This window comes from Camelina sativa, chromosome 16, assembly GCF_000633955.1.
Source record: "Camelina sativa cultivar DH55 chromosome 16, Cs, whole genome shotgun sequence".
Taxonomy (NCBI): Eukaryota; Viridiplantae; Streptophyta; class Magnoliopsida; order Brassicales; family Brassicaceae; genus Camelina; species Camelina sativa.
This window is the reverse complement of record NC_025700.1, coordinates 18,318,395-18,334,579: the sequence shown is the minus strand read 5'-3', so window position 1 is coordinate 18,334,579 and position 16,185 is coordinate 18,318,395. Positions and strand designations below refer to the sequence as shown.

General features: G+C 35.1%; 2 protein-coding genes across 3 annotated transcripts; one reads left to right on the top strand and one right to left on the bottom strand.

The window, feature by feature from the left end:
• On the top strand, positions 2,661–4,201 carry LOC104751063 (RING-H2 finger protein ATL54-like). Its single transcript, XM_010472941.1, has one exon. The coding sequence runs from the start codon at positions 2,861–2,863 to the stop codon at positions 4,139–4,141; it is 1,281 nt and encodes a 426-aa protein (XP_010471243.1). The 5' UTR covers positions 2,661–2,860; the 3' UTR covers positions 4,142–4,201.
• On the bottom strand, positions 6,866–9,715 carry LOC104751062 (transcription factor bHLH96-like). Of its 2 annotated transcripts, none has more exons than XM_010472939.2 (3): positions 8,736–9,710; positions 7,778–8,179; positions 6,866–7,076 (listed from the first exon to the last, which is right to left on the bottom strand). In XM_010472939.2, exons 1-3 carry the CDS (start codon positions 9,201–9,203, stop codon positions 6,981–6,983), a joined length of 966 nt encoding a protein of 321 aa, XP_010471241.1. In that variant the 5' UTR covers positions 9,204–9,710; the 3' UTR covers positions 6,866–6,980. The 2 variants fall into 2 exon arrangements, with proteins under 2 accessions (XP_010471241.1, XP_010471242.1); XM_010472940.2 differs by having other exon boundaries at positions 7,036–7,351; positions 8,736–9,715.

Genomic DNA, 16,185 nt, shown 5'->3' with positions numbered 1-16,185 from the left:
TATAATAGAGGATTTATGCCAAATTACTATGTATGGTTTCGTCATGGAGAGGGTTGTAGCAGTAATGTTGGAAGTAGTAGTATGAATTATGCTGTTGATCAACCTAGTAATTATGGGCATCAAGAATCTGATCAATTTGGTTTTTATGGGTATAATGAAGAAAATAGATTTCATGATATGGTTAATGATGCATTTCATGAAACTACTGCTGCATTTCCTGAGAATAGTACGGAAGAACCCAACGTAGATGCACAACGTTTTTATACTATGTTAGATGCTGCAAATAAACCTATTTACGATGGATGTAGAGAAGGTCATTCTAAGTTATCATTGGCATCTAGGATGATGACAATTAAAGCTGATAATAACTTAAGTGAGAATTGCATGGATTCTTGGGCTGAACTCATTAAAGAGTATTTGCCAGCTGATAATGTATTGGCTGAGAACTACTATGAAATACATAAGTTGGTTGCGAGTCTTGGATTACCATCTGAAATGATTGATGTGTGCTTTGACTATTGCATGATTTTCTGAAAAGATGATGATAAGTTGCAGGAATGTCGGTTTTGTAGGAAGCCGAGATATCAGCCTACTGAAGAAAGGACGCGAGTGCCATATAAACGTATGTGGTACTTGCCTGTTGCTGATAGATTGAAACGCTTATACCAATCAAAACGGACTGCAGCGGCAATGAGATGGCATGCAGAACATTCTACTGAAGAAGGACAAATTACACACCCATCTGATTCAAAGGCGTGGAAACATTTTCAATCGGTATATCCTGACTTTGCTCAAGAGTGTAGGAATGCTTATCTTGGGTTGTGTACAGAAGGTTTTAGTCCATTTGGTATGTCAGGGAGGCAATATTCTTTATGGCTTGTTATATTGACGCCATACAATCTTCCTCCAGATATGTGTATGCAAAGCGAATTTCTGTTCTTGAGTATTTTGGTACCAGGTCCAAAGCATCCGAAGCGAGCTCTAGATATCTTCTTGCAACCTCTGATTCAGGAGCTGAAGCAGTTGTGGTATGAAGGTGTTCAGACATTCGATTCGTCGCGAAAACAGAATTTCAATATGCGGGCAATGCTAATGTGGCCGATTAGTGACTTCCCTGCGTACGGAATGTTATCTGGGTGGACAACACACGGAAGATTATCATGTCCTTATTGTATGGATCGTACCGAGGCGTTTCAGTTAAAGTATGGGCGAAAACCTTGTTGGTTTGATTGTCATCGTCGATTTCTTCCCTTGCATCATCCGTACCGGAAGAACAAGAAGTTGTTTAAAAAGAATAATGTTGTGCGTGTTCGTCCACCAACTTATGTCTCTGGAAATGATTTGTTTGCGCAGATTGATTACTACGGCGCTCAAGAAACATGTAAACGTGGGGGTAACTATCACACACCAGCAAATTGATTTGTTTGAGCAGATTGATTCCAGTAGCGGTCCACCACATCCGTCTCCAGCTAATGATCCGGTTATATTGGCTCAGAAACTTGCTGCAGCTGAGGAGTGTATCCAAACCCAGGCAACTCAAATCCAAGAAAGTGCTCGAAGAATGCATAGCTATGATGCATACTTCGACTACCTCGCAGAAAAAGACCCTGAGTTTGCAGCCAAGTTCCGGAACCCGACCAACCCAACAGCTTCCACCAACCCGGAGGGCACCAACCCAGATGGCAACACCGGTGAAATGTTAGCTGGTAGCCAAACTGGGACCAGAAACGTGATATCTCTCTCTCCATCCTTTTGATCTATGTTCTTCTTTGTTCCTTTGATCTATGTTTTTTTTTGTCGACAATTAAAACACTTAACCTTTTGTAATATTTATGTTTATATTATTTAGAATTTTATCTATCAAATTTCAATATTTTTTTTTTAGAATTTAATTCTCGATTCTGATTCTAAAAATATTTTTAAAATTTAGTTTTTTTTTAGAATTAACAAGCAAATAAAAAATATTTATGTACTAGTATATTAAATATCAATTCTGATTTTTTTTATTATGCACAACAATTTGCGAGGGATGAACTATGGCAATATTGCAACGTATTTGCTAGAGACGAAAATCCTCGCAAATTGCGTGACAATTGCGAGATAAGAAATCCCTAGCAATCTGCGTGACATTCGCGAGGAAGGTAGTCCCTCACAAATTGCGAGTGGTTTGCGAGAAAAACATTCCCTCGCAATATGCGTGAGATTTGAGAGGAAGAATATTCCTCGCAAAATTTGCGAGGGAATTACGATGTTGACCAATTTGCGAAACGCGATTTGCGAGAAACTGATGTGTCTCGCAAATCCCTTGCTAATGTCTATTTGCGAGGGATTTGCGATGTATTCTTCTATCGCAAATCGACTATTTTCTTGTAGTGAAGGTGCCAAAACAAAAAAAATTGTTAAAAAAAGTGCAAAACAAAAAAAAAATCAGAGAGATTTTGTGAATACATATTAATCTCTTTTTATATATACATATTGCAGTCGCCAATATAGTTTTTATATTATGATTCTGCCGAAGCCGGGATGGCCAAGGCCAACAACAAAAAGAATTTAACTTAATAAATCTTGGAAAGCCACAGAGTCAAAAGATCAAAGGTAAAATATGGCTTTCATGACTACGACTCTTCACCAATTAAACAATTAGAAGATGCTTCAACTTATCACAGAACAAGTCAACACCAAAGATGAGAAGAAATTTTCATCTTTGCCTCTAATATGAAAGAGCAACCCCAAGAGAAATATCAATCTTCTTCTTCTACATTGTCAAAACCTAAAAACAAAACAAAAACTCAAATGAAATATTTCTTGATCTTAATTTCTTCTACTCCAAGCAACAATACTCTTTCTTGAGTGTTATCTAATGGCAAAGAAGAAGCATCGAAAGCTCTTCCCTACCTTAGCATCAGAGACAAACAAAACGTTAGATTGCTCCATAGGAGTCTGCGACCCAAGTTGCCCTTACAATTGCTATCGAGAACCCGATTACTACGCCATATCCCCTCAGCTACCACCACGGTCATCACCACACTTAATCACATCTCCATCTCCATCAATCTCAGCCGTGTATCAACCATCTCAAAAGCAACCTTCATCTTCCTTAGACTCCATAACCATCATCTCAATCACTGGTGCGGTCTTAGCCATCCTCTTAACCGGATTATTTCTTGTAGCTAAATTCGTTTCAGACAGCGTAACCCGTGTCGATCACAGAACATACCAATCCAACGACGAAGACAACGACACGGTAGCGGATGAAGATTCTCGATATAGGGAACAAGTGGATCACCCAATCTGGTTCATCAGAACGACAGGTCTACAGCAATCGACCATAAACTCGATTACGATCTGTAACTACAAGAGAGGAGATGGTTTAATCGAGAGAACAGATTGTCCTGTTTGTTTAAACGAGTTTGAAGAAGACGAGAGTCTTAGGTTGTTGCCTAAATGTAACCACGCTTTTCACATCTCATGTATTGACACATGGCTTAGCTCTCACACCAATTGTCCTCTGTGTCGTGCTGGTATTGCGATGATCAGTGCCGTCACTCCAAGGTGTTCTGGTCCGGTCGATGTAACGCCTGAAGGATCAGGATCACGTTTGGAGAACGATGGAGTTGGTGAAGAAGATCATGGTCAGGTTGAGAACAGAGTTGAATTAGTAAGAGATGGGGATGAGTCTGATATTAAAGAGAGCGATGATTCAGACAACTCAGATGTCAGAGTTGAGATTTATGGATTTATGGACGGTGACGGGTCTGAAACAGAGAGGAAAGAGCAAGTTAGGGTTTTGGTGGAGTGTATGGATCCAAGTGGAGGAGACTTCTTAGATTCTCTCTCGCAGACCAAAACCCAAATAGAAAGTGTAGATTTTTCGGGAAGATCATGCGAGAAACAGAGTCAGGACTCCGCCAGATACATCGGAGAATACGAAGCAAGCTGCTCTGAAGAAAACAGTGATGATCACAAGGTTGCAGCATCACGGAGAAGAAGTTGTGAATCCGTTGAATTGAACGGTGAAGGAACCGAAGAAGATACAGGGTTTAGTCAGTCAGACTCAGATATTACGTTGAAGACAAATGGAAGCTCCTCTGTATCATCATCATGTTTCAACAAAAACAAGAGTTCTGTTTTTCCGCTATAGTAAAACCATTTTTTCCGAATTTTATAAAGAGTAAATAACAAATGCAGAAGTTTTTAAGTGTATGTAACTCTCAATAGTGTTAGGCCTTATAAATTGTGTTCACTCTTTTTTGTGTTTTTCTTTACCTTTTGGTGTGCTCATTTATACAGAAACAATTGTATACAATATACATGTTGAAGTTGAGTCTAAAGATTTGAAAACTTGTCTTCTAAATTCAAAAATTACACATGCTTTAGATATAGCATCAACTATTCGAATTCTTCCAAGACCGACCTATAAGTGGTGGGGATAAGCATAATTTTGAATACATAAAAGCCCAAATCCATAATTGGCATAACGCTCATTGTAACCCAATCAGTTATGTTAAAACGTCGTCCTGTAGTATGAGGTTAAAAAAATTAATATTCTGCTATAGGGAATGGGCGAGTGATACAGTTTGATATGGACATTGGACATGGAAAAGTGAAAAAACAAAAAAAAAATCCTTTGTGTGTGACTCACACACTTTGAATAAGCTATATATGATGTTCAAATTTGCTTTTCACATTAATTTTTATTCCATTTTAGGTCCATATAAATTTAGCGGTATACAGAAAGATATCGACTTCAATCACATCTAAAACCAATAATATTTACTTAAGGAAAAAGTTGATGATTCTAAATCTCAATCATGAAAAAGATGCTAAAAATCTAACAGTCAAGCTGTATAATGGGGGGAGGTCCTTTCTTATTGATAAAAATAGAGGGAATAAAATTTTTGATTATGTGGTGTAATCACATCGATAGGCTTTACTTTTTACTTTTTCTGGCTTTTGCTTTTTTACCCTAAAAGTGAAAAAACAGAGATTCGAAAGATCTTTGATATGTCTTCATGATACGACAATCATCATCGTCTTCTTGCATGAATCCCATGTACTGCTGATTCTGTGCCTCCATGTTTAAATACAAAAAACTTTAAAGAATAATTCAAGCCTTCAAGGGTCACGAATATCATTATCATCATCATCATGATTCATGATCGTAAGTTTCTCTACTTTTCTTACTCAATCATTTTCTTAACTTATTGTCTCTCCTAATTTGTTTGTAAAGGTTTATTATGTATATCCAATAGGTAATATGGTGATTTAGACTCTGACTGGTGTTTTTATGTGTCGATGCATAACGATATAATATGAAAAACAATTGCCCACTAATTGTTTTTGGCTATATATAATTAAGAAAAGAAAATCATAAGTCAGACAAAACTTTAATCATGTTAAAACGGTGGATTAAGGTAACTTTGTTTGTAGGGTATATTTAATGTAGAAATATGTGCAAAATAAATTACTATCTACCTTAACAATAATAAAAAGAACCTCCTCGGTGAAATTAAAATTACTAAAACCAAATTTCAACTGATTGGCTTGCAAAACAGGAAAAACGGGTAAGAGACTGCTTGAGTGCATGAAACTATATAGCTCATACGAGCAAAGTACTCGCGATGATGTGGAACTGACTCGCTTTGGTATATTTATATTCGAATAATAATCGATGAGACAGGAAATGCCAAAGTAGAATTATCGTTAAAGCGAATGCAAACCATTCAATTCAGTAAACAAACAATCATGAGAAAGCTTGAAGTCATCGAAGCAAATCATATTTCATTATTCTTTACGGAAATTTGAAATTATATTTTCCTACAAAGACATCATTCTCCATGAGACATAAAATAACAAACCTGCAGTTTTGTTAAATTATATGAAACTTATTTTTTATTTGGCTTTAGTTTTAAGGAAATTATTTTACTAAAGAAACTTAAGAGGACAACATTAAATAACCTACCTTACCAGTATTATTATACTACAGGGTAAAGACTTACCAATATTGTTTATTTTTTTCTTCCACGAAATTACCGATAATGTATGTTCCATCATCGTCAAATTCTAATATATATAGGAGTATTCTGTAGACTGTAATTTTCGAAGTACTTATTATCTGAAACGGATAATACCAGTCTTATATGCATGCAGTATACTATTAGTAGGCTAGATGTGGGCATGTGGCAGTACTAAAATTAAAAAGGAAGACAGTGTTGTTGAAACAAATTCTCGACTGATTGAATAGAGCTTGGAACATGGTATACTTAAGCACGTAAGGATTTATTAATCAGAGAAGAAACTGGTATGTGGCAACTGGCAAGGACATATATAGAATAAGTTTAGAAATTTAAGGAAAAAAAAGGTTACAAATATTCAGTGGGCGTTTTTGTTGGATTCAAAATTTGTTGGTTTGGGTGTAAGAAAGAAAAAATATTTGAGAATTTTAGGCAATTTTCATGTGATGTGATATTTAATGCAACTAGGTTTTGTATTAATTAAGAATAAGCTAAACAGAATTTTCAATGCGTTTCTTTGAAAATGGATTCCTTCTTTTATGAATGCACAAAAATAGCTGAAACTAGTATATGTTTGCTTACCAAAAAACTAGTGGCGGATTCAGTCAGACAAAGTCCCTCCAATTAGAATTAGCCAATTAGGTGTTCGACGACCTCCTTCACATGACTCATACCTTACGATAATTGGTTGAAATGTTTTCAGCTATATATCTCACAACTAATCAATTGCTTAATTAAGGATTATAAGCTAGTTCCTCTTTTGTTATTAGGTTTGAATTAAGGTCACCACACACAAATCCTATAAATGTTTTTGTTATTTTTTGCATTACAAAGCTAATTAACAAAAAAGAAAGTAGAATTTTATTTTATTTTTATTTAGTTTAATATGAAAAAAAAAGAGTAAAAAGATCACACATGAAAAATTAGAGTTTCTCTAAATGTGTCATAACTAAAAGTTCAACTATATTAGCTAAAGGATGACTCTTCTTCGATCCTCCTTAGGATTTGATTCACAGCTGCTGCAATATCTTCCACTGTATTCAATTGGCTACCTTCTTCAACCTGAATAAACCCATTATTTTTTAAGTTAGAAAAAAAATGATTATTAAGTTACATGAAAAAGGTTGATATAGTAACTCAAAAAGTAAAAAAATAATAAAAGAAAATGTTATATATTTCGAGGAAGAAGCTTATGAATGTGTCCTAAAACAAGTGGCGTCATTTCGTTCTGCCGTGCACAGTGCATCCCAGTTCTGTGACCACCAAACTTCCACAGTACACACATATATATACACACACATTCACACATGTGTAGGCATATGTCATCTTTTTGGTCCCTGATTCTTACAAGAATCAATGTTATGATAGTACTCATTGTTTTTTTTTTTTAATACATAAGAAACGATGATTTTGACCCCCCCCCCCCAATAATTGAGGGCATCCCTAACCAAGTAAAACAGAACAATTTTTATTATTGTTCCTAGAAAACCTTTTCTGGCCCAGACAAATAAATCACAAAATGTACTAATGAGAGACACATTAAATGAACAAAAACATTTGTGACTGGGAAAAGAATCATTGAATCATATATTGAACCAAAATTAACAATGACAATAATGATTAGTCTCCCATTAATACCACTTTAATTCGGATATGCAAAATCAACCCACTAACCCTAAAAACGGTATTATATAATCACTCTAATCTCGTAAGTTAGTAAAAGAAATAATGACCAAAAAGAGAGAGAGGAAAAAACATTGTACCTTGACGCTTATGGAATAGAGGACAGAATCATCTCGAGTGGTGACGTTGAGATGAAGAAGAGTGAGCCTTAGGCTCTGTATTGATGCGACCAGTTTAAGAAGCTGCTTCGGTCGCTTCTTCGCAAGTATCTTCAGACTTGCATGGCTCTCCACCATCGTCACCTCTATCTCCGCCATCCCCTCAGCCGCTGCCGCTGACGTAGGCTGGCTCGAGTACAGAGGAAATGCAAAGAAATCCGAGAATGGTCCCGATGAACTAGGAGCAACGATTGTGTTGGTCTGGTCGCGGCCGGTTTCGTTGTCTTCTGCGGCGGTCTTCACCGGAGGCTCAATTGATTGTAAATGATGCTCAAGCTCCTTTAAGTAGCTAATGGCTCCGCCTACGATTGACGCTTGATCTCCCTTTAACCACCAACCATAGGTTAGCTTAGCCCATAGAAATTGCTAAAGGTTTTGCAAAAACAATCAAACATTTCTACTATATTTCGTACCTTATTTTTTTATATCTTTTAATATTATGTCAGCATTTCATCATACATCTATAATCTGTATAGTCCTTTTTGGGTGCAATGATGTTCAAGACTTTATTTATGCTCCCACAATTCCACTAACGAAATTTTCATTTTAGAGACTAGATGATCTAATATTATCAAAAAAGAAATAACGACTAACTTTGTATTATTTTTTATTTTTGTCATCATATATAACGGCTTTCATTCATCCATCATCATTCTCAAATTTATGTTTTAAACATATAAACATACATGCATATCTATATGAACATATAGCCTATATATGTCCTAATTAGCTAGAAGTCTAGAACATAGGCTTTGCCTTTTTTTTTTCTTTTTCTTTGACACGTTAAGAAATTACAGCTAAAGCTAAAGCACTACTGAAGATATCACGCGCTCACACTCACAGACTTATACACATATAACTGTTGTATGTAGAGACTAACCCTTTGAGCATAAGAAGGTGGCATGAGAGAACGGAGAACGGCGAGGTACTCATTCATCTGTTTCCGGCGATTTCTCTCGACGGCGATGTGAGTCATCCTCTGGTTCTCGATCTCTTCCTTGTTCTTGCAAGATCTCGTCCTTCTCCTCTTCCTCCTCCCTCCTACCGCCACATCCAACGGCGGAGGCTGGTTCTTGGTATCGACGGTAGATCCATAAGGAAGGTCGTCTCGTGGCCATTGAAGATCCTCTTCGTTGTAATTATAATCATCACTGTTATCTCCGCTTTTACCGTTGTAATTATTACTCGCAAACCCATGTTCTTGTCCTTGCCCTAGCTTAATGTTGTTCTTGGTGTCTTGTGGATCTAGATCTTCTTCTTCTTGAAAGTACAAATCGTGAAACGGGAAATCTTTGCAAGAGATGTAGGAGAATGGATCTTGCGGGTAAACAACAGCCTCCAAGGCCATAGTTAGCTAGAAAAAATTATTGAAATATACACTTGAATATGAAAAGGGTCTGAGCGAGAGAAAGAGAGGAAAAAAAAAAGAAGACAGAAAGTGTTTGTCTTTCTCTTTTTGTCTCGAGAGGGAGACAAGGCAAAAGGTAAAGATACACTAGGGAAATCAAACTTGTTATTATCCTCCCTCTACAAGATTTTATTTATAAAAAAAAATCCAAAAGAATTCAGAAATTGAAGAAGAAGGAAACAGAAAAACTCAAAAAGTGTGGTTTTGATCTATGGAAGAGACGAGAAGCTTGTGAGGGTTATAAAGCTGATATATTTTTTAACAATAGAAGCTCTGAAGAAAATCGAAAACAATTGAGTTCAGAAAAAGTAGAGATATAGGGAGAGATTGTGTATAATTTGGTTTTGCACGTGAGATTGTAGACCGGTCCACAAAACCAAAGAAAAGATTCTGTGTGTTTTTGCAGGCTTTGGGGTTCGTCTTGTTACACTCATGTTCGATGAGAGAGAAAATTATAACATGTTTAAGTCTCAACTTTATACGTTGCCATGTATTTAATGTTTTTTTCGCCGTATATGATCACATGTGAGTCAATGTAATAGAGAATGAAAGCTTCATTACCCCTTTAATCCCAAAGTTTGGAATGATAATTATGTTGTATATCACCTTTTAAGTGTTCAAATAATTTTTTGCTTCTATACGGTGCGTGTGTAATGCGTTATTGATCGACAGAGAGAGAGAGAGAGGGAGAGAGCTTGATGACAAAGTTTTTTTTTAATTGTTTCTATGTATCAGCCGACGTCAAAGCTTTATAAATTCGAAATCTTAAAGGCTTATTTATACGAGTATTTTTCCCCGAACCATGCGGAGACAATGACCGCTGATTTATTCTTTTTATGAAATCATATCGTTTATCACATAACCCTACCCGTAATGGAATAACCGTAAAAAACATCAAAAACCATGCATGGGTCCGAAAGCATATTTGCCTTTACAACTCTTGGAAGCTAACGATTTATAGAGTGAAAATTAATTTTAAATGAATATATTTGCTTAATTAATTGTACAATCTAGCTGCTTGTTTTGATTTGTAAATCATACTGTAGTAACTTTTAGTTTTCGATTTATTTTTTCACAAAACAACAAAGTAGTTTTGTTTTATTTTCGATTATTCATAATATACTATGTTTCATCGTATGAACGGAAACATTATACATGGGCCGCACTCGTATCTGTATATAACTACTGTATTTCGTTTTCTGTATAAATACACTATATGGCATAAAACAATATCACTTTTGCATTGTAGAACATATATGAATTATACGTGCCATTTTTTAAAACACTGGGGTTGTACCAACTTTTGTTAACGCCAGTTTAAAAAAAAACATTCAAAGAATATATTAGATTAGAAGACATTAAAAATATGTAAATTCGTCTAAAGAGAATATACTTTCAACCATGTCTGGTTCAAACGTCTTTAATAACAAGAAATATTATATATTAGCTAAACCGAAAACAACACTAAAATCATATATATACCCAGATTGAAACAACCTACTTGCATATTGATTAAGAAAAAAAATTGGGATATAAAACTTACAATTTCACCGTTTTCGACTCCCTAATTCTGGCCGGCCGCCACATACTTCCTTTTTCGTTTTATTTTTCATTTTCGAAAACAAAAGCAATATGATTTTTTTTTTGTTACATCAAAATGACTCGACTATCTAAGTTTCAAATGTTCGTAAAACAATTACTCAAATTTAAAACCTATCCTCCAAAATTGATAAGAATTAAACACGTCTCACATTTGCCATCCGATCCATTTACTCGGTCAAATTTAGTCATAGAAAAAAATCACGACAAAAAAATTAGAAAAACATTTCGGCGTGTGGGGTATATGCTTTATCAACGTAATCATGTCATGTTTTAAACAAAGTATTCTTGATGTTGACATATGTGATAACTAAGAGAGGATAGCCCAACTTAATTTGTCTATTAACTAGGTGGCATCTTTCTATTAGTCTGATTAAGCACAGTATCATTAATTATGACCGAACTTTTATGCGGAAGAGAAGATATTAGAGTTGGATGGCTATGATATGACTTAGGGTTGCTGTGTAACAAAGTTGGTTGGTCGCTTGTGATCCAAAACGTACAAAATCTCAGATAAAAATCATCTGATCAAGAATCCTATTTAGAAACACGGTGGAAAATAAAATCTAAGGCTATGATACTCTTGTCTCCTTTAAGTCCGTGTAACCTATAGTTTTTTTTGGGACACAAAAGATACCACAATTTCGAAACCATCCAAAGGTGTACTATAGTAGGAAAAATAGTCCCTCGACTGTAAATTTCGGCAAAATACTTTAGATACTTTTTCAAGGAAGCATTTACAAGAATTAATGCAACGTTAATTTGAAAACAAAGAAAAATGTCAAGTAATAATTTAACTTATAAAGCAATAATAAGGAAAAGACTACTAGATCTCATACTAAAAAAATAGATTGATTTTATATGTCCTATGACTCGAAAACAATTACAATATATATATATATATATATATATATATTGATAATACTGAAACAATGTTAATAGAAAAGTATAAGAAACACTTGTTCCACTCACATATTTTTTCTTTCCAATTAATCAATTAGTTGTTTTATTTAGTTGTTCCTCTCGCTTGAATTCAAATTAGTAGTATAATATTGAAAAATCATACCGATTAAAATTTCATTTTTAATTCATATCTAATTTTTAAATAGTAACCTTTAATCAGTTTCTAATAATTTTTATATTTAATTATAAATACTTGTGCTGGTTTTAAAATACTAATTCGGTCGAGAATACCTTATTAATTTATATGTTATTTATGAGTAATATGTATTGGTTAAGTGAATTAAAACTTTGGTAATGACATAATAATGGTACTAGCAATAAAAATAATATGTGAGTAGTTTCATGTCAAAACAATTGATAAAGATTTGTCCCGACGATATGGAGGGATGAATTATTTCTAAAATAGTTTTTATTCATCTTGGATAAATGATCAGTCCGACCAAAAAAAGATAAATGATCAATCCCCGCATATAAAATATGCATAAACGATCCAACATATACGATCTAAAAGGGCCCTATGCAAAATCATGACACACAACGACACAATTAAACCCGTGGCATAAAAGAACTTGCAAGAAAAGAACTAAACAACATATAATCATTGTTTACACATATTAAAATATTATAATGACGCATGCATTAGATATTTTAAACACTTCATATTATATATATTGTGTTAGTGTGTTTTAAATTTATCACTAAACTTTTTTTATGAAGTTAAACTAGATATAGTTATATTATTAATTGATCAATATATGACCTCATTGTTTTTGTATTAGTGTTTCAAGTTGTATTGCAATCCGTTTTTATTTAGTGTCTAGTTATGTTTTTTTTTGCTGTGGATTAGAAAACTTCCAAAATACTAATCATATATCAAATAATTGAATAATGCGAAAACCATCCAGGAGTAAATTGAGTTACTTTTGAAAATTCAAAAAAAAAAATCAAAGCATCAATTTAAACTATTCTTTAACAAAATGAAGTCTACCTTATGTAAGAAGGATATGACGGTGAGGGTCAGAGAAGTAAAATTGAAACAAGAATGGGACGAGACTGAGCCATGTGACCTCACAACACGCTTCATCTTTCTCTCTCTCTCTCTCTCTCTATAGATCTCAAACATTGGCTTCTCTCTTTTCGATAACACAATCCAAAGCTCTCTCTCTTTCTCTCTCTCTCTCTATTTCCGATCAAAAAGTTGAGTAGCTTTCTGCAGCAGTACCATTTCCAATGTATTTGTTTCCCATTTACTTTTATCTCATCCTTCGATTCTTATACTTGATCAAATCATGCTCAGTTATCATTGATTCTATTAAAAGTAAATGTTTTTTTCCTTCTGCCTTGCACTCTTTTATGCAATTTTTATTTAGATTTTTTCACATATATAAAAAAAATGAAAATAGAGTAAAGATAAAAGCATGAACGAATTTTTTTACAAATTTTAATTTAATTTTAAATGGAAATTAAGTTATTTGGAAATCCTCAAAATATAATATACGGCACAACAAAAATACAATAAATACATGCTATCATAGTACCAAAACCAGTTGTTTCAGTAATCAGTACATGTAAATATCGTCACCCGACAGCGTGAATACATTATTCATATATCGTTTTCAATCGGCTCGATACATTTGAAATTTTCGATAATAACTCTATTTTCCAACAAGACATTCCATACGGTATTTTGGTTTTCTGATGGTTTTGGGGTTTTAAAATTTATAGTATACAATTTCCATGAGTAATGCACATTTTTTTACTAAGAACGAATAGGTTTTTTCTTGGAGAATGTAATAGTTTCTGCTATATATGGTGATTACTTTATTAATGCAATTTTATCAGATTCTTGTCCAACTTGAATTAAATTATATACTAGTATGATTTAACCAAAAAATAATCTAGGGACAAACTCAAATAACACGTCGCAAGTTCTCCTTTGTCGTAATGTAGTTAGATGGACGCTCTTCTACAATTTTTGCATGTCCTTATTAGTGAAAAAATATAACAACGTACTTAATTATTTAAGTTAATTAATACATGTTCGTACATGATTCTTGATGCCCTGGCCATATCTTCGTCGGATTATGGCACGCATATGTTTACAATTAATTATTTATTTATCGAGTTATACTATATGCTTTTCTGTTGGTCTTACTGCACTTTGTAAAAAAGTGAAATGATCTGCTAAAAGTCAAGTTTTACACTAGTCTGATAGGTTTTGACCATTTCTTTTCCAAAAATCTTCTTACCATAAAATTTCGTATATACACACCAATGACCTATCAATTTTCAATTCATATCAAGATATGGGTTTAAAATTTTAAAAATTTGAGATAATTTTGCCGTTTAGTAACATTTATTAAGGAAAACAAATAAAATATTGCTGTCTTCTTATAGAAACCTGTGTTTTCAAATCAAAGTTTTGTAGCAAGATAGATAACTCTGGCAACGTCATAAGCCCGAAAATGCTAAAATTTGCAATTTGTTGTCATTAATATATCGGAGCATCCATTTTATATTTTTGTGGTGATTATTTCAAAAAAAAAAAAACTAAATATCTTACAACTAAGCAATACTGGCAACAAAATTAACACCCTAATCTACATTTTAAAACAAACCTCTGAAATTAGCATGTGGTTTAAGCGGAAACCCCGCTACCTGAAATTCTAACTCGAGGACTGTACTTGTTCAAAGCATGTGTTCATAATATTCTAAACCTTAATTATATATTTCATCCGGACAAGAAATTAACTTCTCCAAATCTTCCATCATGTTTGGAACCGAGGTCCCGACCCATGTACGACAAGAAATTAAATCAATTATTGGGATATCACAAGAAGGAGGCATGAGCACTTACCTGGGTCTTCCGGAGAAGATCCATGGGTCAAAGGCACAAGTCTTTGCATTTGTGAGAGATAAGCTCCATAAGAGGGTTAATTTATGGACCTCAAAGTTCTTATCCAAGGGAGGCAAGGAAATCCTGATCAAGTCAGTGGCGCAAGCGATTCCGACATATGTAATGTCGTGTTTTCTCTTACCAAAGGCTATCTGCTCTAAACTAACTAGTGCCATTGCCGATTTCTGGTGGAGTAACAAAACAGATAGTAAAGGAGTACACTGGCTCTCATGGGAGCAAATGTGTGCCAAACAATCAGAAGGCGGGCTAGGCTTCCGAACATTAGAAGACTTTAATCTTGCCCTTTTGGCAAAGCAGCTATGGAGGCTCCTCAGATACCCAGATTCCCTTCTTAGTCGAGTCCTTAAGGGGAGATACTTTCGATATTGTAGCCCATTAGAGATACAAGTTTCAAATCGACCATCATATGGTTGGAGGAGCATGTTGGCGGCAAAACATGTTCTTTCTTATGGGATCCGTAAGACTATAAGCTCGGGATTCAACACTTGCATCTGGACGGAACCATGGATTCCAGATACGCCAGCGCGACCTCCACAAGGGTTGACTAACGAAAGAAATCCTCTGATTTGTGTTAACACCTTGATTGATTTTAACACAAAAAGGTGGAAAATAGAGCGTCTTCAAGAATTCTTTCCCCCGAAAGATATTACCCTTATTCTGGGAATTAAACCGAGCTTGAACGCCTCGAGGGACGGATATTCGTGGACCTTGACGAAGTCTGGGAATTATACCGTTAAATCTGGGTACGAAGCCGCGAGAGCTATCTCTCGCCCTACTTGCGGCCTCCCTCTTCAGGGGCCTAGTGTTACGACACTCAAGGCGCAAGCATGGAAGTTAAAAACATCACGGAAGCTAAAGCATTTCGTGTGGCAATGTGTGACTGGGTGTTTGGCAACATGCCAGCGTTTGTACTATCGTCATATTGGTAGGAATAAGGAATGTCCTAGGTGTGGAGGAGTGGAGGAAACTATAAATCACATGCTATTTGAATGCCCCCCAGCACGTCAAGTGTGGGCTTTATCGTCAATCCCTACCCACCCTATGGTGTTTCCCTCACCTTCCCTATATAGCAACCTTGATTTTCTATATGGGAGAGGTAGAGACTATGGTGCCCTAGATCAAAATCTGCGTACATTTCCTTGGTTGATGTGGTACATTTGGAAGGCAAGAAACAAGAAAGTGTTTGAAAATATCCATGAGTCTCCGCAAGATACAGTGGAAAAAGCTATCCACGAAGAAGAAGTATGGAGAAAAGCAAATAATAGAGACCTAGCACCAACGGTAATGGAGGCAGACACATCTTCGACACCAATCCCACAAGAATCTCTTGTATGCTTTATAGACGGATCTTGGCATGCAGAGGTGGATAGGAGTGGGCATGGTTGGATTGCGTCTATTGGCGATAGAATCCTGCACATGGGGCTAAAAGGATCGCGCAGAAGC

What these genes read in the sequence shown, in the direction of transcription:
- LOC104751062 (XM_010472939.2), bottom strand. Translation starts at nt 9,203, where the DNA reads ATGGCCTTGGAGGCTGTTGTTTACCCGCAAGATCCATTCTCCTACATC. An exon ending in CACCTTCTTATGCTCAAAGG is followed by an intron (nt 8,180 to 8,735) that starts GTTAGTCTCTAC and finishes TGGTGGTTAAAG; the next exon opens with GGAGATCAAGCGTCAATCGT. An exon ending in TCTATTCCATAAGCGTCAAG is followed by an intron (nt 7,077 to 7,777) that starts GTACAATGTTTT and finishes GGGTTTATTCAG; the next exon opens with GTTGAAGAAGGTAGCCAATT.
- LOC104751063 (XM_010472941.1), top strand. Translation starts at nt 2,861, where the DNA reads ATGGCAAAGAAGAAGCATCGAAAGCTCTTCCCTACCTTAGCATCAGAG.